At 39.3% G+C, this 24,947-nt stretch overlaps 1 protein-coding gene and 1 long non-coding RNA gene across 7 annotated transcripts in view; one reads left to right on the top strand and one right to left on the bottom strand.

Annotated features, from left to right (window-relative positions):
- The window catches only part of LOC309492652 (butyrophilin subfamily 1 member A1-like), a 255,379-nt gene that overhangs the window by 84,658 nt on the left and 145,774 nt on the right, over nucleotides 1-24,947 (top strand). The window contains exons 2-7 of one of the 6 annotated variants that reach the window (XM_082161655.1): nucleotides 8,660-8,716; nucleotides 13,202-13,564; nucleotides 20,234-20,335; nucleotides 20,406-20,447; nucleotides 20,898-20,939; nucleotides 21,045-21,831. In XM_082161655.1, the coding sequence (XP_082017781.1) occupies nucleotides 8,662-8,716; nucleotides 13,202-13,564; nucleotides 20,234-20,335; nucleotides 20,406-20,447; nucleotides 20,898-20,939; nucleotides 21,045-21,673 (1,233 nt within the window). In that variant the 5' untranslated portion in view covers nucleotides 8,660-8,661 and the 3' untranslated portion in view covers nucleotides 21,674-21,831. Of the gene's footprint in view, nucleotides 1-8,659; nucleotides 8,717-13,201; nucleotides 13,565-20,215; nucleotides 20,336-20,405; nucleotides 20,448-20,897; nucleotides 20,940-21,044; nucleotides 21,832-24,947 lie in introns of those variants that run through there. The other 5 variants (XM_082161658.1, XM_082161656.1, XM_082161657.1 and 2 more) reach the window with 5 other exon arrangements.
- LOC309492662 lies at nucleotides 1,395-2,231 on the bottom strand. The gene is made up of 2 exons (XR_014203635.1): nucleotides 1,970-2,231; nucleotides 1,395-1,715 (listed from the first exon to the last, which is right to left on the bottom strand). It is a non-coding gene; the product is annotated as an uncharacterized lncRNA (long non-coding RNA).

The raw sequence follows: 24,947 nt of genomic DNA, 5'->3' as shown, positions 1-24,947 counted from the left end.
CCGTGAAGACACTGAATTTAACATAAAACCACCTTCATAATAATCACAAATACACTTGCTGTAAATGAGTTTTATGAATGAATGACTTGTTCTAACTGTTGCTGGTCTTCAACACGCGCTTTTGCACCATCTGATGGTGAGGTCGACTAACAGCAGATGGAGAGTATGCTCGGCAATCTACTGCTTTTCCTGCAGTTCCTGGACGTCAATGTTGAATTTACTGTCGAATTTGAACCACTGAATTTGTGGAAGCGAATTTGCAAAGCGAAATAAAATGGACCGAAAATTGCCTGTTGAATATTATTGGTTGTATTTTTAAACAGTTTGAATATTTTGGAAGTGAAATATGAAAGGTGAATATGGATTATTGAATTTTTAATAATGAAAAGGTGTTTGAAATGTTTTTAATTGAAATATTCACAGCTTAAATATTCAACCATGTTGGATTTCAGCCCATAAAAATGTAAGCACTAAAAATACAATGCATTAAAATGCAAGCATGGTTAATGCAATGCCTATTTTTTTTTCAAGTAGTGCAATTCAACAGGCTTTTTATTTCAAAAACATTTGACATTATTCTACTTCCATAAAATAGCACACATACAACTTGTAGGGGATTTTTGCTTTATATATGAATATTGTAAAAAGTCTTATATGAGATTTACATGACAAAAGTATGCAAATGTGTATGGTATTAGTAGAAAATAACTGATATTCATATATAAATCATTTAAAGTTCTTATATTGAATCATATGCTATTCAAATTAAAGTCATATAGAATTTATACACATTTTGTGTCATTTGTTTATCTGTTTAAAACATTGACCTTTATGAGGACCGATGATGAATATTACTGACCTTTATGAGGACTGTTCATTTTCCTACATGATTTGAAAGAGCAGTTATAAAGCAATGACATTGTAAGACCGTGTATTTACATTAATTGTGAACTGTCTGGGCCTGTTGTTTGTGAACAAATCATAACATATTATTGCAAATTAACAAAGTTGAGTCAAATATGTTTCTAGAACAGTGATTAAAATGTTGAAAATTGGCTGGAATATGTGACATGAACTCTGGTGGTGATGCACTCTAAAAACTTTTAATATGATTTACTAAATGTTTTTGGTGAAACATTTTTACACTTAGAATATTGATTAGATTTTTAAGCAGTGAAATTAATTACATACACTGTATTAACTGAGTAAATGTAAGTAAAACTAATTAAATAGATCTGAGTAACTGCATTTAAACTTGAGTAGAAATAATTGGGGGGGAAACATTTAAAACAAATATTTATGAGTAATATTAACTGTGTTTATATGCCAGTAATAATAACTTTTTTTTATTTCCTCTAAACCTTTGTAAAAAATATTCCATACAACCACCGGTATAACTACATGACATTGGCCTTTATTGTCGATGAGTAGCCTACAGCAATACAGCATATTTTATACTATTTTTAACACGTATACAATATTGCCTACATTTAAACTCATGTAAGAAACATTTTCAAAGTAAAAATTAAACATTTAGGCCTAAACATTGAAGTAATTCAAGTGTAATCAACCGGTCTGTTATCCAATATCCACCGGATCAGCGCTGGTTCCCATCCCGGAGATGGACTCGCCTGTGCGGGGGAACCTCTAACTTTACACCGCCGTCCTGCGTCACTCACGGCCGAGAGATGCTGCGACGCGACTGACTCAATCACCTGCCAATAAACACACAGTGCACAGTTCTGAGGACAGTTTATCATCCAAATTAGTTATATTCATTATCTTTAGGAATATAGTCGTGTGTTTTTTATGCAAGGCGTTACAATCACGCGAAAAGACAGACGCGAGTCGACACTCGTTTAACTCGTTTAAGGTGAGTAACATTGCGTCTCTGTATGTTCTTTCGCATTAAATAAAATGATTTAAAGCACATTAATGATTATACAGATAAAATAAAACATGCACACACCTGAATTTCACAGAGGAAATGCACCAATTCTGCGCCGCTGAGAAGAGGAGAGGACTCGGAGAGCTGTGCTGGACTGGAGAGAGTGAGAGAGTTCAAACAGCGCGCGCTCACTCAACCGTTGAGCTGTCGTCACGTCAGAGGGTGGGGGAGGGGTGCATTGTTTTAATTGAGTAAACTTAATCAATTTCTTATGCGTGTTAAATATTAATAATATTGATTTTATTTAAGTAATATTTGTGGTTCTTGAAACAGATCAGTTTAATTATCCATTGAGGGGGCAGGAAATATAAGATATTCTTCACCCTGCCTCCTTTTCATCATGGTTTTATAAATTATATATATGAGGATGATGAAGTAAGTTTTGTTGGAAAATATCCATGAATGAAATAAACATAATCAATCAATCAATCAATCAATCAATCAATCAATCATTCTCAAATATTGTGATGGAAATTTCACAAATATATTAGCTAAGTGTATAATACTAAATTATAAATACTAGTAAATACTAAATTATAGTTCATACTAAATTATAGTAAATACTAGTAAATACTAAATTATTTTTGTGAAAAACTTCAAACTTAGATATAACTGTAAATTTCAGACTAAATTAATTGTTGGAGTTTTAGTCAATTATTCCGTTCAACTCAAACTATCAAGTAAATGATATTCAGAGATTTTATTAAGTTAATAAAGTTAATTATTACTGTGATATTTACTAAGCCACTGAATTATTTTTTAGAGTGATAAGCATAAGAATCACTTCGACATTTAGGAAAGTTTTATGTTTGTAGGTTAAGAATAGAACTGTTGTATACCATAGTAGTTAGGCAAGGCAAGGCAAGTTTATTTATATAGCACATTTCATACACAATGGCAGTTCAAAGTGCTTTACATAGAAGAAATAAAAATAATAAAAATAATTAAGAATAATTAAAACAGTTTAGAAAAATAAAATAAAAAACACTACTTAAAAAAAATATTATTATAGATCTTTCCTTCAAAAGGATTCCCTTAAGACTTAAATCTTTCAACCTTCTTTTAACCTTCAATCTTCTTACGACTTCCATCTATCAACTTTCCTTTAACTTTCTTTTCTCCCTCATTTACTCACACGTTCTTTTCACTTTCTTTAGCACTGCGTTCACATTCTTTCTCAGACGAAAACTTTAATATCGTCATTTAACTACTTTCAAACCCACATTAATACACGTCACTTTCACATTATCACTTTCTTTTACACCTTCTGAGTGGGCATTTACAGTTTCAGGCTAAATGCCCTGCTTTTGAAAGCAAAACAAACAGTCGGAAGAACAGCTGCACAGTGCTCATTCAGTAAATGCATAGCTAAACAGAAGTGTTTTGAGTCTGGATTTGAATGTGACCACTGTAGGAGCACATCTGGGCCCGTATCCCTAAAGATTCTGAGAATCCTCTCAGAGAGCTCCTAACTTAACCTAAAAATTCCTTGCCAGGAGTTTTAGCTTAGAAGTGATTCCAGAACATTTTCAGTGAACTCTGAGCAAGGAATGGATGGAAAATCCTATCTTAGTGAGGAGGTGTGGTTGACCCCGTTGCTAGGTATGAGTCATCATTTCAAAAGCCGTGATTGGTTGATCCTACAAGTTTGATGAAAATTAACTTTTGGTGATAATGAGCAAAGGATGTACCCTCAAACCAATAAACATAATTATACACTCTAATCTTATGCAGACTGTAATTGTAAATAATATTTCACATTCAAGAAAATATCTGGAAAATGAATAGTAAGCTGTAGGGGTTATAGCCTAACATTAGAATCTAAAATATGTGAAAACTTAAGCTCATTACACCCTGTTCAAATAATGATTCATGTCTTATTTGCTCATATTAATAGGTTAGGTTGTGACAAAGCTGTCAGTGTTTGGGTGATGACTCTGCTGACGGAGGATTGGGACAGACCCAAGTCATCACTGCTGCATTGTTGCATTTTCCCTGTTGCCAAATACCTCAGGGTTGTGATTACTTTCTTCTCCGGTGATAGCGTTGTGGCGTCGAGTTGGTGAAGTAATTGCATCTCTAAGAAGATCCACCACAAACACGATTCCTGCACGATCCAATCTGTAGCGTCTCAATAATTCCCTGTCATCCAGTGTTTGCAGGACATCTCTCCTGCCTCCTCTGTTGGCCATTTTGTGCAGCTGCTTAGGGGAACTCCTAAGCCACTAAAAGTCCTCTTCCCTGCTCTTAGCAGATCTCGCCTTAGGAGCCCTTTTAAGCGCTAGGAATCTTGAGGAATAGCTTTTATATTAACTGGGATTTTCATGTCACTTTTAGGGGAAATTCTAAGAAAACGTCATGACTCTGAGAATTTTCGTAGAATTTGGCCGCTAGGAGCCACTTTTTGCACAAAAATTCTTTAGGGATACGGGCCCTGATCTCTTCTGGAAGCTGGTTCCAGCATAATAGCTAAAAGCAGACTCGCCATGCTTAGAGTGAACCCTTGGTATTTCTAGCTGATATGATCCTAATGATCTGAGTGATCTGTTGGGTTTATATTCAGTGAGCATATCTGCAATGTATTGAGGTCCTAGGCCATTGAATGATTTATATACCAGTAATAATACTTTAAAATCAATCCTAAATCTAACTGGGAGCCAGTGTAAAGACCTGGGCCCGTATTCATAAAGAATCTTAATGCAAAGAGTAGCTCCTAGTGACAAAATTCTAAGAAAATTCTTAGAAATGTGTGCGTTTACTCTTAAAATTAAAGAAAAAATCCTAGTAAAGAAAAAAGTAATTCAGAAAGTATCTTAACTCTTAAAAGAGGTCTTAAGGTCAAAATTGTTAGGAGCACGGACGAGGACTTTTAAGAGGCTTAAGAGTTTCTTTAGCAGAGGAGAAAATGGCAGAAAGACGAAGAGAGAGAAGAAATGTGTTGCAGACAATGAATAACAGTGAGTTAATAAGACGCTATAGATTAGATCGGGCAGGGATCATGTTTGTGACTGATCTTATTAGAGACACGCTAACATCTCCGACACAGCACAGATATGCCATAGCGCCAGAGATGAAAGTAATCACTACATTACGATATTTGGCAACTGGGAAAATTCCATGTTTGATACATTAAAACCAACATTCAAACCACCACTTAAATAGACATGCCAGCAATCAGTGTAATTGGAAAGAGTGGAACAATTTTTATCATTCTAAGCCAATCAAATACCTTATAGGAAATTAACAGCATGGTAAATAAAAATAAAAAGGATGTATGTACACATATATAATGTGTGTGTGTGTGTGTGAGAACGGTCAAATAGGAAAAATTACGCATGTAATTTCAAAGTGAAGGCTTAGAATAGACCCTATACTTAAAATCACTCCAATCAACCAACCAATCACAGTCTTCAAAAGATTGTGTCATACATAGCAACGGGGTCAACCCCGCCTCCTTACTAAGATGAATGTTTTTGTCTTTTCCTTACTCAGAGTTGCTCTCAGATCGGTCCTGAATTGCTCTTAAGCTATGACTCCTACGTAAAAGTTTTTAAGCTAAATTAAGAGTTTTCTTAGAGGATTCTTAGAATCTTTATGAATACGGGCCCTGGGGACTGGTGTGATATGTTCATATTTTCTGGTTCTGCTCAGAATCCTAGCGGCAGCGTTCTGTATGAGCTGCAACTGTCTTATGGTCTTTTTGGGAAGGCCAGTGAGGAGTCCATTACAATAATCCACCCTGCTGGTGATGAAAGCATGCACAAGTTTCTCTAAGTCTTGTCTGGAAACAAAGCATCTAATTCTTGCAATATTTTTCAGATGATAGTATGCTGATTTAGTACTGTGATAAAGTTTAGAGAAATTGTCACAAATGAAAATGAAATCTGGTGATGCAGGATTTAAAATGAAAACTATCGATATGTGAAATATGCAACTGTATCTTGTAGAACACACTCTAATAAATAATTTTGTAATTAAAATGTGTGCTTATGTGTGTAGTTTAAATGTTGTGTTTCATCTAAGGCTGATTATACAGTATATACAGTAACCATGATTGACTACAGGCATAGGGCTCGACTTAGGACAAGATAAGAACAAGCATGAGTGAAGTAAAGCCTTATACTGACTGGTAAACTGCACTGTGTTTTATACACGTCCATGCTGGACATTCATATTAAATTAGCATTATTTTCCTATGTTTTTACATCATGAAAATCTATATGGCTTTAGTTGTATGGAGGACATACATAAATACATTAATATTTTGCAATTTATATATGTGGTTTTTGCAGCATATATTATGTCCCTTACAATATTCTGTTGGAACATATAAGAATCACAGGTGTTTTTAGCAAACCTTTTCCATATGGGGAGGCTGCACAGTGACAGGAAATAGAGATGAACACACTGCCTAGTGCTAGCCTTACGCACCGCTGGCAGTGGACTTGCGCTCATAGCTCTGGGGTGTTTTTTATTTTTTCAGCTGCGGACAAATTCTTTCGACGCACACACAATATTACGTAACACTCTGCGCGTATGTTTTAAAAACATAATCTAACATATACATTCACACTTTTTAAATAGCCCACTTAAAGTGAATTTAGAATTCTGAATTTACAATTCTGTGAAAACAGGGAGTGCTGCACCCCCCACTTCCAGCGGCCCTGTGTTATATAATAAAGTACACAACCAAGCAATGAAAAAAAGCTTGTAATTAAGACCGTAACATTGACTTACCTGTCGAGAAGAAAGCAGGAAACCTCAGCCTCTCTTTTGAAAGCTTTCTCCTGCATTAGCTCTGTCCACCTGGAAAAAGTGCAGCCTTTTAAACTTGCCGGGGCAGTGAAGCGCCTCTCACTTCTCTGCTCCTCCGCTTCTGCTGGCTTCAGTCACGTGACGCTGGCTCTGAACGAAACGCGTTGTGGAAACGCGTTGGCCTAGTACTTTTTGTCCCTCTCTGCTATTATAGTTTTTCAAGATGGCGGAACTACATGGAAGCCTCCGTGGACTTACCCGTCCCATGTATATAAAGATAATCAATTCTTCGTTTACGAGGATAAGTCCGATAATTAGCAGAGGTATTTGTACACCATTGAGGACATATTTATATAAACATAATAAAATACCTAAAAAGTTACACATTGTCCCTTTATGTAACTACTAATGAACAGTCATACACAGTAATCACTACAATAATCCGGGTTAGCAGTGGAGTGGTGGATGAAGAACACAAATCAAGTACTTGAGTAAAAGTACAGATACCCCAATAAAATATTACTCCAGTCAAATTATAATTAGGCCTATTCATTTTCAAATTTACCTTCAAATGTAATTCATTTTTAAAGTACTTAAAAAGTAAAAAGCCCCAATCAATGTTTTTTATTTTTTTCTAGCCAGTTTTAGTCATTCTTCAGCACTAATAAGAAAGATAAGTGCGGACATTTACCTATAGGCTATATATTGATCTGCAAATAAGCAAACTTTTTATTTCATTAGCAAAACTTATATCATAATGTACATTACACCTTATTATTATACTTATACATTTTAAACTTCTTTTGCACCATTCAGGTTCTGGCAATATCGCGATATTTACAGTGATTTGGTGATCAAGAGCGCGGGAGTTTGCATCCTCTTCTCAGCCCCGCCGATTTGGTGCATTTCCTCGGCGAAATACAGGTTTGTGTACGTTTTATTTAATCTATAAAATCATTACTGTGCTGTAAATCAAGTACGCGATGTCAGTTAGCCTACCTAGCTATTGAGTCGGTCTTCTTTGCGTGATGGAAACACCTGATCCCTTGCATAAAAAGATACTAAATTAATACTAAATCTAATTCCTTCAGATGTTAAAATCTGTTCTCAGAGCTGTGCACTGTTTGTGTATGGGCAGGTTATGGAGTCACAGCATCTTTCAGTGGCGGTCTGAAGTTAAGCAGTTTCCCCGCTGAACACGAGCTCAGCTCCCGCAACAGATCCAGCACCACTACTGTGGAAACAGGAGAACTGAGACCGGCTGATTACACTTGAATTGCTTTTAAAGGTTTAACTTTTCATTTTAAAATGTTTATTAAACGTGTTTAAATGTAGGCAGTATTAGACATGTTAAACGAAATAAAATATTTGCTGTATTAAGAAATGTTCTCATCTGAAATAAAGGAAGATATCATGTATACTCTAACATTTATATGTATTTGTTAAAATTTTTAAATAAAAATTTCTATTAATAACATTAGTAAATAAGGAAGGGCACAACTCAATGTAGTTTTCCACCATCTTGCTAATAACGTTTCTTTAGTCATTCGGCAGTCTTACACACTGAACCACTGCAGGAAATCCACCCTCACACACACGTGCAAATACACACACACATACTGAGTGTTCTGATGACGTCTCTGTTTTATTGAGGATCATTAAACTGACGTTAAAGTGAAAGTAAAGCAGGAGGGAAATCAGGAGCACATTTGATTCTCACTAAATTCCGTCTGCTTTTATGAATTATATTTAAATATTAATGTGTTGAATGTGTCTAATGGCTCAAATTCATCGTAATTAACACTGTGATTTAACGGACAAATCTCTGTCTCCGGTGAGTTTCTGTTTCCTCATTGAACACGACAGTCTGATTTATTATATCTCTCATATTATTCATGTGTTTCTGGAGAAATCCCTCAGAGTTTGTTTTATTTGAGTCTGTCTGTGTTTTCTCAGAAATGATGTCGATTATTATCATCGCTTTACTGGTGAATCTCCTCATAGAGACTTCTGGTAAGAAACAAACACGTTTGGATTTCATTCAGTTTTACGGCTTTAATATTCCACACAAACCAAATGAAATCAACAAATGTTCATATTTATCGAGTAATTTGTATATGTGAACACTTTCTATTATTATTACACTATAGATTAAATATTACACAGACATGGAAGATTATTTACAATAGGTTCTTTGAGACACAGTCTATCTTATCTCTAACTCCACTACTGCAATATTCAGTATCAGAGTCTAAAGTGCAAAAATAACCCTGTTAAACATTCACTGTTTGCAATGCTTACATGTATTTCTAACGTGTGCAAAACTTCCCAGATTTAGAACCACAATGACTAGTAAATATAATGAATAAATACAGTATATAGGCCTACATCAGGTTCAGTAGCATTTTTTAGTTTTGTAAAAGCACTTTTATAATTACCTTGTCAAATGTATCTGTGTTTTATATGTCATATATTGAAATTTAATCAATTAATTTAATCAAACAGAATTTCTGTTGCCAATAAAATTTGATCAGCATCAACAAAAGCCATCTTTACTGCCAATGTGGCACAGAATGGCATGTTTAGTTACACTTACAGACTGTTTAATGCTGCTCAAGGGTGGCATTAATGTATTTACACAACAATTGCATAATATAATGGGATCAACATAATTTTAAATTGGCTACATAAAGTAGGCCTATATAAATTATTAAATTAAACAATAGGATCTAATTACCGGGTAGGGCTGCAATATTATTATTGTCGATTATTGTCCTTGATATTGGAAAAACAAGTCTTCACATTGCTTATCTTAGTAGCATGAAAAACAAAACCGTTATTCAAATTGGGAACAAATTATAGCTTACTGAAAGTGAGAAAAGAACGTTCACATCATTGTGAATGAGTTCATCAGAATGTTCCGGGTTACTTGACTGTAACCCTGTTCCCTGAAAAAGCGGAACGAGATGCTGCGCTGATTAGCGCATTGGGAACGTCTTTAATCGTGACCAGCTGTAAATATAGTGTGTAAACGCGTAGATGGAATCGACCGGAAGTAATATAGCCTCGGTCGGTGACGTCATCGGCGCGCACCCGCAACACAAGGCTATAATTAGATGAGCCACAGGTGCATCGTCAGGATATTTTGTCTGAAGAGCAGTCCTGGGACATCTTCTGCACGGCAAAGTAGCGCAGCATCTCGTTCCGCTTTTTCAGGGAACAGGGTTACAGTCAAGTAACCCGAGAATACCCACGCCGCCGTGCTTGAAGGTGTCTGGACTCCTTACGGTTGTGTAGGTGTGCTCACAAGAACGCAAGAAAGCCCTAGACATTAGATTGTGATGTTGACTCAAGGACGTGAGAGCCCGGAGTGGCATGAACATCCAAGCTATAAAATCTTATGAATGTGTGCGGAGAGGACCAGCCTGCCGCATCACAAACAAATTGTAAGGGGGTGCCCATTGTCAAGGCAGCAGAGGAGGCGTCTTAAAGTCTAAGAAATGGTCTCATGTGCAACAGCCCCAAAGGAATTACAGTGGATGCTGAGGCCATGAAACCTACAATTTTTTGGTACTGACGAACAATGCGATATTGGCCTAGCCTGACTTTGCTCATGGTTAGCCAAATGGTCTCAATTCGAGCGGGAGACAATTGTGCCTGTATTGTGATCCTGAGATAAGTCATTCTCTGGGCAGGAGAAAGAACACTTTTCTTGGTGTTGAGTCTCAACCCTAGAGAAACTAGATGAGCTAACATGATATCTCTCTGTTGAAGCGTCACCTTTTGCGATTGTGCTAGTATTAACCAATCGTTAATGTAATTCAAAATGCGAATGCCCTGGAGTCTTAATGGTGCCAGTGCTGCATCCATGCATTTTGTGTATGTGCGGGGTGACAAGGCTAGGCCGAATGGAAGAACCCGAAATTGGTATGCTTCGCCCCCGAAAGCAAACCTCAGGTACTTCCTGTGTTGTGGAAATATTTGTATGTTAAAATATGCGTCCTTCAGATCGATCATGACGAACCAAACGTGATGTTGAATTTGCGACACGACCGTCTTGACGGTTAACATCTTGAACTTGAGCGCATTGACTGTACAGTTTAACTGACTGTACTGCCTCGAAGATCTAAGATTGGACGCAACCCCCCCTCCTTCTTGGGAACCAGGAAGTATCTGCTGTAATAGGCTGACTCCCTCTCTGGAAGAGGAACATGTTCTATGGCCTCTTTGCTCAGAAGAGTTTGTAGCTCTTGCGACAGTACATGCATCAGCTCCGGTCTCACGGAAGTGGATACCATACCGTTGAAACGCGGAGGACGATGAATAAATTAGATTCTGTATCCTATCTCTACTGTGCTTAATACCCACGCAGAAATGCCTGGCAGAAGTTTCCACGTTTCCAAGTTTCTCTCAATTTTAACACTTCCTTTTGAGGGGATGTTAGATGTTCCGTGTCCTGGATGACAGCAGGAAGCAACGGAACATCTAACAATTCGCTGGAAACCGCTGCCCCCCGAAGCCCCAGAGGTGGCAGAGATGGAGAGGTTTCGTGGGGGTAACGAGAAGGGGCGGTCAGATGTAATACAGGCCCCGTCTCGCGGGGGGCTACCCCCACCAGACTGGGCGCCAGACCATTAGGACTTCTTCTTTCTGTTGATGATGGTCCTGAGGTCTGGCTTAGGAGGTTGCTGAGCACGATGAGCCTGTCCACAGTTCTTACTAGGGGGAGCACGACTCGCCACGCTCTGCTTTTTCACCTCCCTAGATCTTGAAGGACCGGGGAGAGGTTGGGTGGCCGATGGCCCCTCCCCTTGAGTGCGGCGAGGAAGGAACTGAACAAACGCCTCCTCATGTCTCTTAACCTCTCTGAACCTGGTGACGACTGTGTTGACCGAGTCGCCAAACAGGCCAGAGGGAGAGACCAGGGAGTCCAGAAGAAAGACACGGTCCTTATCTTTTATCCCGGTGAGGTTGAGCCACAGGTGCCTCTCCGTGCTGACTAACGCAGACATAGAACGGCCGAAGGCACGGGCCGTCTGTTTAGTGGCACGGAGAGACAGGTCTGTGGCTCGGTGCAGTTCAGAAAATGCTTCCTCATCTATCGTAGTGCCTGCACTCAAGTCCTTCAAGAAGTCAGCCTGGTATGCCTGTAACACAGCCATTGTGTGCAGCGCAGCACCAGCCTGACCTGCAGCTTGGTAAGCTTTACCCACGAGAGCCGATGTTGTTCTGCACGGCTTCGTGGGGAGGGTAGGTCTCTTAAGCGAAGATGCAGACCCAGGCATCTCCGCATACCCCCGCGCCTTCAAACCCACGATAGTCGAAAAAGTCGACGTCGAGGGAACAAAGACACGAGAGGTATATGATTTTCTCCATGATTTAGATAGCTCATCATGGAGGTCCTCGAAGAAGGGGAGAGACTGATGTTGCGGTACCTATCCTCAAGCTTACTGCGTTTGGGGGTCTCTTGTTCGCGAGGCCAGTCAAGCTGCAATCTGGCCACCGCGCGAGTGACCACCTCGAGTAATTCCTCGACGGACTTATCGACGTGCGAGGAATGCTCAGAGGTTGTCTGCTCGAAGTCCGTAGACCCAAGAGATTCATCATTGTCCCCTGCGTGAGCCGAAGAAGCACCGGGGTGTGCTTCGGGATCACGCAAGGGAACTTGTGGATCTGGTGAGCGAGCAAGCGTGCTCATCAGCCAAATCCATTTGGGAACCCCACGATGTTAATGTGGGTGCGGACTGAAAGTAGCCAAGACGAGCACGAAGCATCTTAACTGTGAACAGTTCACAATGCTCGCACTCTCCTGACTCCAATGCAGCGATCGCATGCTCCTCCCGAAACACACAAAGCAGTAAGTGTGTGTATCCAGTTCTGACATAGGACGAGAACATGGAGGGACACAGCGCTTACTTTGCTGACTCATTTCTCTTTTTGACTTTTAAACTCTTTTATTAGATCATTCAGAGATGAGAAAGAGAAAAAATCTGCACACTGCCAGATGTAAAACTAAATAACTCCTAACCAAGATCTGATAGTAGACAGAGAGGAAATAGATGCTTGCACACTAAACACAGAAAGGCTCTGAAGACAAAAGACCTGACGATGCACCTGTGGCTCATCTAATTATAGTCTTGTGTCGCGGGTGCGCGCCGATGACCAGCGTTGCAGATTTATTTTAATCTAAACTCCTCTATTTGGCCGTGGATTAATGTGGAAATGTGGTTATAATGCTCAAAGCTGTAAAAACTGCTTAAAAAGCTTTGATGCAACGTGAGCAGATATGAATGTAATTCCGCAATCAACACTTTTTATTCATGTTCACATTTCAATTTAATCACAACAGTCAATCGGTTTAGTTTTTGCATGCAAATTTTATCTGAAATATTGCTAATGCTATGAGTCACTGTAACTAGTAAAATAAAATAAATACAGTATATACATACATTAAAGACTAATGCATAGTATTTTTTGGGGGGGGGGTGTGTCTCTCAGTGTCGTTCACTGTTGTGGTTCCTCGTGATCAGACAGTGGCTCATGTCGGGTCCACAGTCACTCTGCCCTGCTGGATCTCTCCTCCTGAGAACGCTGAAGCTCTGGAGATCCGCTGGTACCGTCATGACCAGTTCAGCAAACCTGTTCTCCTCTATCAGCATGGGAAGATCCAGGATGTCCAGGAGGAATCGTTCAGGAACCGAAGCTCACTGACTCTGTGGTCAGATCAGTCTGGTGGACTGAAGGATGGAGACGTCTCTCTACGCCTGGAGAAACTCAGGATTCAGGATGAAGGTTCATTTCACTGTTATGTCAGTGGAGAAAGTGAATATGACACCGGAGAGGTGGTTCTCAAAGTCACTGGTGAGTCAAAACCTACAATTCATGTTTTATGTATCATTAAAGCCTGTAAAGGGGACATTTGTTTTATTGCAAGGGGAAAACATCATTACATGAACTTCCAAATTAATTGAAGAATCTGTGGTTGACTATACTCCTAATCATCCCCATATGTATATATACTAATTGGCTTCATCACTCTGTCTCCTCTCCACCAATAAGCTGGTGTGTGGTGGGCGTTCTGGTGCAATATGGTGATAATAATATATCGGAATAATATTATCCAGGTAGATGCTGCACATTGGTGGTGGTTGAGGAGATTCCCCCTTCCATGTAAAGTGCTTTGAGTGCAGAGAAAAACGCTATATAAATGTAATGAATTATTATTATTAGTAGTATTCATTTTTAACAATATTTTCCCACTACCTTCTCAGTCCCTATCCTTATGTCTAAAAGATTTATCCACAAACCTCCAGCCTGACCCGCCACTGCATACGCCTTGCCAACCAGCTGCAGGGTGGTTTGTAACGGCTTTGCTGGAAGGACCAGAGCCTTCAGTTAGGATGCCTCACTCTGCGAGAGATAGCTAGCCAGCGTCTTTTCTGCAGGGGACATCTTTGCATTTTCCTGTTCACACAATCCCTCCACATCATCATAGTTGTTGAAAGAGAAATATGGCTTCTTCCAGGACTTCAATATCCAGATGAAAAGGAAGGCTCACAGGGGAGGAACGAATTAAAACCCGGCTGAAATTGCTCAAATCAACAGGAAGTTAGGGCTCAACAAACTCACTTACTGTTCCCCCTCCTACTGTCAGGCTTCTGGGTGGATGAAGTAGGAGGCAAACTCGAAGATGCAGCACAAGTATTCCAAGGTTTTAATTCTCAAATATAACAGATACACAAAAACAGGGAGCATGTGCTCAGAACAGGAACCTAACATTAAACATTGACCGACACTGAACAAGGCAAAACTCAGGGTTTAAATACAAGGGAGAACAGATCAGGGAAACAAGACACAGCTGACAAGACTAATGAGAAACCAGGTGATACAAATTAACTAATGAGGGTAACCATGGAAACCAAGGAGTGGCGGGAAAACAGAACAAAGGAAAACATGTGACCAGTGACAAAAACACTCAGACAGAACAGAACTGTGACACCTACCACGTCAAGCTCCTAGAGCCGGACACCAGCAACATGCTCTGCTGGATCAAGATGCCACAGAGCAGTCTTCCGAGTCCATCAGATCACTAGGGCTGACAAGAGAGGGCTGAGAAAGCGAAACTCCTTTCTGAAAATCCTCTCCCAGCTCAACCTGCGAGCCCACTATCAGAGCCACCACCTTACCTTGGCAGCAGTAGGGCCCGGACAGAAGGGTGCAGACACTTGCCTCTCATCCCTCGGGAAAAGAGCCAAGCATGAGTGGAGCTTCCTCACTGTAAACTTGTCACAGTGATTCATCCCCCTCGAGGGCTGAATTCTGAATCCTAAGCAGACAACGCAGAGCTCATGAGTGTCCTCAGGTGTCAAATAACGAGGACACGGAAGTAAGACAAAATAGCTCAGGCACCCCTTTACACGCACGCACTCCGTGTGTGAAGTCAGCTGTCTGCCAATAAGATTGCCATGTGTATGATAAATGCTCAGACACCGGTCATGCTGAGGGCGTTCCCCATAGCGTCAACACCAAGATGCAGTGTCGAATTTCCACTTCGAAAGGGAATGTCTTGGTTACTGTTGTGGCAGGCGGGACATCATCTCAGTTCCCTCCTTTAGGGAACGAGGGTTACAGCAGTAACCAAGACTTTTTCCGATCAGTCGGTCACGTTTATGGAAGTAAAATAATGTCAAATGTTTTTGAAATAAAAAGCCTGTTGAATTGCACTACTTGAAAAAAAAATAGGCATTGCATTAACCATGCTTGCATTTTAATGCATTGTATTTTTAGGGCTTGCATTTTTATGGGCTGAAATTCAACATGGTTGAATATTTAAGCTGTGAATATTTCAATTAAAAACATTTCAAACACCTTTTCATTATTCAAAATTCAAAATTCAATAATCCATATTCACCATTCATATTTCACTTCCAAAATATTCAAACTGTTTAAAAATAATAATATTCAACAAGCAATTTTCGGTCCATTTTATTTCACTTTGCAAATTCGCTTCCACAAATTCAGTGGTTCAAATTCGACAGTAAATTCAACATTGACGTCCAGGAACTGCAGGAAAAGCAGTAGATTGCCGAGCATACTCTCCATCTGCTGTTAGTCTACCTCACCATCAGATGGTGCAAAAGCACTTGTTGTTGACGAAGACATTCATTCATAAAATGAAAATGATTATCTGTGTCAGTATATATGCGGAAAAGATGATAAAGACACAAAAGGTGTTTATGTTTCATTCAATAACTTCATTGTTACTTTCCCTGTGTATTCTACGTCATCAGCTTTCTCTACCATGAACAGGATTATAATCGGTTTCCCTCAATACCTCATACTCAAGGATTCCCCTTCCTTTCGGACAAGACGCTTAACGTAGCTTAATGGACTAATACAGTGATATGAAAGCAGTGCCGCTGCTAGCCATTTTGGTGCCCTAAGCATAATTCCTTTATGATGCCCCCCACCCCGACCCCGAGAAAAAAAACGTTTGTTTTTGTCAGTTTAACTTACCAAACATATAACTCAATACCAATAACACAATAGCAGCATCACAGTATAAAACTTAAGAACACTAAAAAGAGAAAGTAAAATCTTCACAGCTTTGCTGACTTTGTAAACATATATAGAATAGCCAACACACACTACACATTTGAAAGTGCAAACTTTTCTTCAGTAAACAGAATAGCAAGATAAAAAAAATTATCAAAATAATCCAGACATGTTTTTCCCAAATTCAATATCACTTTGAATAAATTACATTTATTAGACAAAATATTCAAACAAAGAATCTCATACCGGAAACAATTATAAACATTTAAAACTGAAAGCATGGCAGCCAAGGAGTTCTCCCCCTTTATTCCTTATTTATCAACTATTTGATAAATATAATATAATATAAAAGCATAATAGAATGAGGTGCAATAATGCACAAAATTAAACAGTATTGTTTGCTTTATATCATTCATAATGACATTTTATATTTTTTATATATTTAACAGGAATTGTTAGCCTACCATGTGCACTGCACTGACTGCTAACGTTAACTGTTACTGAGAAAGTATTAACCACCGTCACGTCAAAATAAACCATAAACTACTGCTCAATATCTAAAGAAAAATAGTAAAGAAAGTAACAGCTAGCTGGCGTCAGTTATTTGTAAAATAGGTAATGTTTAACAGTAAAATCTCAATTTAGCTTGCACCGAAGTTATAAGTTATAATAACATAGTTTGCTAACATTAACGTCAGCAAGTTCGAGGCGCGTTACGATTAGCAGCAGCACATTTCCCGTATTTAAGAATTATTAAACATGGACTTACCTGCAAGTGTAAATCGCAGTTTCTTGTTATTTCTTTTCTCAGATCCTGACTCCTACTGTCTTTTCGGGGCCATTTCCAAAAAAGTTGCCTACTTTCTGTCTGTCAAACTTCGTCCGCGCGAACGCGTCCTTCGCAAAGGCGCCCGCGCGAACAACCGGCACGGACCATCCAACGTGGGGGGGGGGGGGCGGTACTTTCTAGACTAGAGCAATTCAATTATCTTGTTCCCCCTTTTTTGTTACATATACATGGCTAAAATGTGCCTAATAATATTTCTATAGGCTAATGAAATAATATCGGCATTATAATTTTTTTTTCATTAGGCTATTTATGGTGCCCCCTCAGCACTTGGTGCCCTACGCACAGCGCGTGATGCGCGTGGTGGGAGTGGCGGCGCTGTATGAAAGACCAATCTTGCACCTTTTTGGGGAAGTAGGCTGTAGGCTACTATATAGGCTACAGGCAAGAAGATGGACTCAGAATATGAACTTAACGCGCAAAGTTTCATGCTGAGCGTTTCATGATATACTGGCATAACACTTTCTCTTCTCTTCTCTTCTCTTCTCTTCTCTTCTCTTCTCTCTCTCTCTCTCTATATATATATATATATATTTAAAGTATGCCTACGTGTATTGCATTAGCTTAAACTGTCATAGCACTTGCATATTGTTGTCCTATTGTTAGTTTAACTGTAAATCGCTTTGGATAAAAGCGTCTGCTAAATGACTAAATGTAAAATTGGCTTGATATTGGACATTAGCACATTTAGGGACCCTCTCTAAAGTTGCATACAACATTGGCATACACGTTTCTAACTTCAATAGCAAACTTAAATTTATTTGAATAAATATAAAAAATCCAAAGGGTGCGCAGTATGCCTGAAACTACATGAACACTTTACAGTTGGTTTTATGACTGTAAGTCGTTCTATTCAAATGCTATCGGAGTTAGAAACGTGTATACCAAAGTCGTATACACTTTAGAGTCGGTCCCTAAATATGCGAATGTCCAACATCAAGCCATCTTTATGCCAGTCTATCACTGGGAAACGCTCAGCATTAAGCTTTGCGCGTTATTCTGAGTCCATCTGTTTGCCTGCGACTGCGAGTTTGGTCTTTTACATCACTGTAGTCCATTAAGCTACGGTAAGCGTTGTATATGTCCAGCAGGGGAATCCTGAAGTATTGAGGGAAACCCTAATAGCCTGCATGCAGCACATCGCCACAATATAAAGTTAAGGCAACTAAACAACCAAGAGAAATATATGTCAACCTCAAAAATGTAACATTGGATCTGTATATCCGCATCGGGGAATAACATTATAATCTCGTTCACGGTAGAGAAAGATGCATGTAGGTTACACAGGAAAAGTAACCGTGAAGGCACTGAATTTAACATAAAACCACCTTCATAATAATCACAAATACACTTGCTGTAAATGAGTTTTATGAATGAATGGCTTGCTCTAACTGTTGCTGGTCTTCGTCAACAACACGCGCTTTTGCACCCCCTGCTGGTGAGGTCGACTAACAGCAGATGGAGAGTATGCTCTGCAATCTACTGCTTTTCCTGCATGTCGATGTTGAATTTACTGTCGAATTTGAACCACTGAATTTGTGGAAGTGAATTTGCAAAGCGAAATAAAATGGACCGAAAATTGCCTGTTGAATATTATTGGTTGTATTTTTAAACAGTTTGAATATTTTGGAAGTGAAATATGAAAGGTGAATATGGATTATTGAATTTTTAATAATGAAAAGGTGTTTGAAATGTTTTTAATTGAAATATTCACAGCTTAAATATTCAACTATGTTGGATTTCAGCCCATAAAAATGTAAGCACTAAAAATACAATGCATTAAAATGCAAGCATGGTTAATGCAATGCCTATTTTTTTTTCAAGTAGTGCAATTCAACAGGCTTTTTATTTCAAAAACATTTGACATTATTTTACTTCCATACACGTTCGACTTTCCGTGGGCATGGGCACAGCGACGAAAGGGAGTGGTGCGAACTTTGGGCTCATATCCGGGCTGGGGTTTCAGGATTACGTGAGAGTCAGCTGACCCAAATTCCAGACAAGTATCGCTGACTGAAAATGCCTGCAGGTCCCCTACCCTCTTGATAGACATGAGCTCAGTCAGGATCTTAAGCTTGACTGACTGTAACACAGTCAAATGGCACTCTCTGCAGGGCTGTAAGTACAGCGGAGAGGTCCCAAGAGGGATAAGACGTGGTCGAGGAGGATTTAGTCTCCTGGCGCCTCTCAGGAACCTGATGATCAGGTCGTACTTTCCCGAAGACCTACTGTCTACTGCTTTGTGATGTGCTGCAATTGCAGCAACATACACTTTCAAGGCGGAGGGAGACAGCTTTCTCTTCAACCTCTCCTGCAAGTAAGAAAGCACAGAGCTGATCAGGGATTTACGAGGGTCTTCCTGGCGGGGAGGAACACCAATCAATGAACAGACTCTACTTAAAGGCATAATCTCGCCTAGTAGAGGGGGCTCTGGCTTGAGTGATAGAAATTAAGGTATTAATTAGGAATTAATTTAGCAGATCCGGGAGGGTCGTCTGGGATATTTCAAAGAAACACAGGGCCAAAAATGATCCTGTGGAAGGCCACTTAATCCTGGAAGCCACACATGGAGGTTCCAGAGATCTGGACACAAGTGCTATGAGAAAACCGGTCCTTCCTCAGGGAAATTCCTTAGCTGTCATGAGGAGCATCATGTCCAAAAACCAGGTCCGGTTGGGCCAGTTAGGCGCATCCATCAAGACCGGCTCCCCTTTCTCCTGACCTTGCGCAGTGTCTGTGCGAGCATGCTCACTGGGGGAAATCCCCAGGGCCATCTGTGTGTCAGTGGATCCATGCCGGTCCCCTCGGTCATCATGGAATAAAAAAGCTGTTAATGGGAGGACTCCGGAGAGGCAAACAAGTCTACCTGTGCATCTCCAAATCAACTCCATATCAGCATGGCAGAGTGACCTGAGCTTCTGCTGAGTTCAGAGGAGGAGATGTTGTGCAAGTTGTGACATGATAGGGAACTTTGTCCAACATTAAGCCTGGTGTGAACACACATGAATTAAACATGGGCAAAAATTAAAATGTTGTTTTCTTTTAGCATTATTTAATTATATATTTTGCTTCAGAGTTTAGTTAAAATTCATATGGACTTTCTTTCTCAGATCCACCAGATTCATCAGATTCATCAGACCTATGGAAGGCTCTTTTCTTCACCCTTCTCATCTGTGCTCTTCTGGGTTTGGTTGGGCTGATCCTGTACAAATACAGACAGAAACTAACAGGTACAATCTGGTTGAAAGATTTCAAAAGAGTTAGTCTTTAGGAGTTTGTTTTTATGTTTTATGCATCTCATGTGTTTTATCTGTTTTGCAGGGAAGAAACCAGAAGAACAAAGTAAGTAACATGAACTCATGCCATGTACATCTAAACTCAGTCATGGATCAGACGAACACTTTTAGACACAGGATTACTGTGAGAAAATGCCTGTTCTTTTCTGAAAAGACTTTCTGATACAGTTAAAGTAGTCTATGGTTTTATGCCAGTCAGTGCCGGACATGGTTAAATGTGCAATTTAATCTGGAGAAATGATCATTGGTCCAAATTAATCCCTCCAATTTTATTTCATTTTAGTTTGTGAGGATGGAGCTATGGAGAAACTGACAAAAGAAGGTACTTTATTAAATGTTCTTTGATATATTTTTATAATAACCATAACTGTTGAAGTGACATGCTAATCGTAACATAAACATTTACATGCATGTTGTAGCAGAAGAAAATATGAACATGGTCTGGTGGAAAATAGAATGAACTGAATAATGAAACAGTGCTTGTTTTTCATTTTAGCTGGGGGAAAGATAAATATAGAAGAACTGAGGAAACATGCAGGTATGACAATCTCATTTACATACATTTCATATGCATATATGTAAATATGATCTCACACACACAAGTTTGAGTATTTATAATTGTTGCTTTGTTTTTTCCCCACAGTTCAGATCACTATTGACCAACATTATGTATCTCCAGATTTGTACATTTCCAAGGACCGTAAAATAGTGAGGCACAAAAAAGAATATAATCGCACTGGAGAAGGATTTCCCTACAAATTATATGCATTTGGAGCCCAAAAATGTACATATGGACGTCACTATTGGGAGGTTGCGTTGGCACGAGAAGATACACCTCCTAAAAACTACTGGTTAATTGGTGTGGTGAAAGATGGAAATTTTCGTTCAAAAGACAAATCTTTAACTCAATCAAACGGTTACTGGTTCTTGTGTTCAGACGGTCCTAATGGCTTTTTCACCAACTCTGATCCACCAGTTACTCTCTCACTGACGCCGAGACCTGAACAACTGGGAGTTCTGTTAGATTGTGGTCACGGTCAGCTGTCATTTTACAATGTCAAAGAGAGGAAACATTTGCTGACCATGAGCACCAGATTCACTGGATCAGTCGTTCCGCTGTTTAATCCAGGTGTAGGAGATCAGAGTCCACTAGAAATTCTGGATTGTCCAAAACCTGTAGAATCAGCTGTAGAGTCCAGTCAACCTTTACTGAGTAACACAGAGTCTACGCCGGACGCAAGCGGCGCGATGCAACTCAACAAAAGCAAATAGAAACCATTATAATCAGTGATGCTGTCTACACTGGATGATGGACAATAGTAAACTGATGTGCTCTGCTCTATTTCTGATGTACTCCACACACACACACACACACACACACACACACACACACACACACACACACACACACACACACACACACACACACACACACACACACACACACACACACACACACACACTAAAGCTGCACTTTCAAGCCAAGCAGCTTCTGTTGACTTTGACCTTGATCTTAAAAATGAATGAAATCGCAGCAAATTTAATATCAAATTAAATTTGGTGTTGTAAGATATTTTCAATAGATGGACACTGTACTTTGGGGACTTTGTAATACATTTCTTTTATAACCCATATTGTAAATGATATTAAAGTACACTTTGATTGATTTTTTTTGTTATTTTAATAAAAGACACAATAAATAAATAATCAAAATACTTTTGTTTTTTCTTTATAAATGAGATCTTGAGGAGAAAAATCACCAAAGCACATCTGATTAAAACACACTGAGACTTCAGACATGATGAAGTAAAGTGACGTTAGTGAGACACGCAGAAACACACACTTGATGCACCAATGCTTTTGGGGTCACTGCTGTAAACCTCTTAAATGTGAATGTGAATTTAGAAGTTCTCTTTCTTTCTCCATTAATCACAGTTGTGGTTCCTTACGGTCGGGACTACAGTCACTGCTCTTCTGTAAGACTTTCTTTCTTCAGGCAAACACAGACTTATCATAAGAGTAGTGCACTTCACTTGTGTGCTGTATTCTAAGTGTTCTGAAGTTATATGATACTTCTGTGTGATGAACAGAACTTGATCTCAACATAAACTCCAGACTGAACCGCAGAAATGAATGACACCTGATATGCAGTGATGTTTGAGATGTTTGGGATACCTGTCCAAAGACTGTCCTCCTTCTTCATGACTCCTGATGTCTTGCTCTTCTTCTTTTGGGCTGGTTTGGGGGCGGAGCCATCTGCTGATTGGCTGGATTTGATGCTGTCAGAATGAGAAAATGCAGAAATGTGAGAAACTCATGAACTGAAATTGAAAGTTTCTGTTGCATGTTTCCCTACCAGAACTGAGGCTTTGATCGAGGCTGATAAGGACAGACATTTAATTAACCCTTTATGGTACGGCTATTAGGCAAGGCAAGTTTATTTATATAGCACATTTCATACACAATGGCAATTCAAAGTGCTTTACATAGAAGAAATTAAAATAATAAAAAGAAATAAGAATAATTAAAACAGTTTAGAAAAATAAAATGAAATACAGTACAGTACAAACAGTCGGACGAACAGCGGCACAGTGCTCATTCAGTAAATGCATAGCTAAACAGAAGTGTTTTGAGTCTGGATTTGAATGTGACCACTGTAGGAGCACATCTGATCTCTTCTGGAAGCTGGTTCCAGCATAATAGCTAAAAGCAGACTCGCCATGCTTAGAGTGAACCCTTGGTATTTCTAGCTGATATGATCCTAATGATCTGAGTGATCTGTTGGGTTTATATTCAGTGAGCATATCTGCAATGTATTGAGGTCCTAGGCCATTGAATGATTTATATACCAGTAATAATACTTTGAAATCAATCCTAAATCTAACTGGGAGCCAGTGTAAAGACCTGAGGACTGGTGTGATATGTTCATATTTTCTGGTTCTGCTCAGAATCCTGGCGGCAGCGTTCTGTATGAGCTGCATCTGTCTTATGGTCTTTTTGGGAAGGCCAGTGAGGAGTCCATTACAATAATCCACCCTGCTGGTGATGAAAGCATGCACAAGTTTCTCTAAGTCTTGTCTGGAAACAAAGCATCTAATTCTTGCAATATTTTTTAGATGATAGTATGCTGATTTAGTTATTGCTTTGACATGACTACTGAAACTAAGGTCTGACTCTAGTGTCACACCAAGATTCCTGACTTGATGTTTAGTTGTTTGACCCCTAGAGTGAAGGTATGCGTTCACCTTGAAAACTTCATCTTTGTTTCCAAATGCAATGACTTCAGTTTTATCTTTGTTTAACTGAAGAAAGTTTTGGCACATCCAACTGTTGACTTCATCAATGCATTGGCACAGGGAGTCAATTGGGCTGTAATCGTTAGGCGATAGGGCTAAGTACAGCTGTGTGTCGTCTGCATAGCTGTGGTAAGCGATTTGGTTCTTTCTCATTATTTGGCTCATTGGGAGCATATACAGGTTGAACAGGAGTGGCGCAAGAATTGAGCCTTGAGGGACTCCGCATGTCATTGATGTCCACTCAGACTTATGGTCTCCTATACTCACATAATAACCTCTCCCATCTAAGTATGACCTGAACCATTTTAGGACTATCCCAGAAAGCCCCACCCAGTTTTCCAGCCTGTCAAGAAGTATGTTATGATCGACAGTGTCAAATGCAGCACTGAGGTCGAGTAGTACCAGCACTGATAATTTGCCTGAATCAGTATTCTAGCGAATATCGTTTATTATCTTTATGAGCGCTGTCTCTGTGCTGTGATGCGGTCGGAAACCAGATTGAAAATTATCAAAGTATCCATTCGAGCTTAAGAATTTGTTCAGCTGATTGAAGATAACTTTTTCAATGATCTTGCCTATGAAAGGAAGATTTGAGATCGGTCTATAGTTGCTTAATATGGTCTTATCCAGATTGCTCTTTTTCAGGAGGGGCTTGACAACTGCAGTTTTCAGGGAGTTTGGAAAACTCCCAGAGAGAAGTGAGGCATTTACCACTTCTAGAAGATCTGCTTCTAAACTGTTTAACACACTTTTGAAAAAAGATGTGGGAAGTGTGTCAAGAGCACATGTTGATGTTTTAAGGTGCTGTACGGTTTCTACCAAAATTTTGCTATACATTTTTTTTGAAATCAGACAAAGTTACTACTTTTTCAGGTGGTCTGATCTGTCTGACCCCAGCGCAACTCAATGATGTGCTGATCACCTTTCTGATATTATTGATTTTGTCAGAGAAGAAAGAAGCAAACTCACTGCACTTGCTGTTTGAGAGCATTTCATTGGGAATCTGGCTTGGGGGGTTTGTCAGTCTCTCTACAGTAGCAAAAAGAGTGCGTGTGTTGTTTAAATTGCAGTTTATAATATTTGAGAAGAAAGTCTGTCTAGCTTTGCCTAGTTCCATATTGAAAGCATGAAGGCTGTCTTTGTAGATGTTATAATGGACTACAAGCTTTGTCTTCCGCCACATGCGCTCTGCTTTTCTGCATTGTCTTTTCATATTTTGCACTGCTGTTGAGTTTCTCCAAGGTGCTTTT

This window comes from Leuciscus leuciscus, assembly GCF_965113295.1.
Source record: "Leuciscus leuciscus genome assembly, chromosome: 2".
Classification (NCBI taxonomy): domain Eukaryota; kingdom Metazoa; phylum Chordata; class Actinopteri; order Cypriniformes; family Leuciscidae; genus Leuciscus; species Leuciscus leuciscus.
Note: the sequence above shows the minus strand (reverse complement) of the source record. Positions and strands in the feature narration are given on the sequence as shown.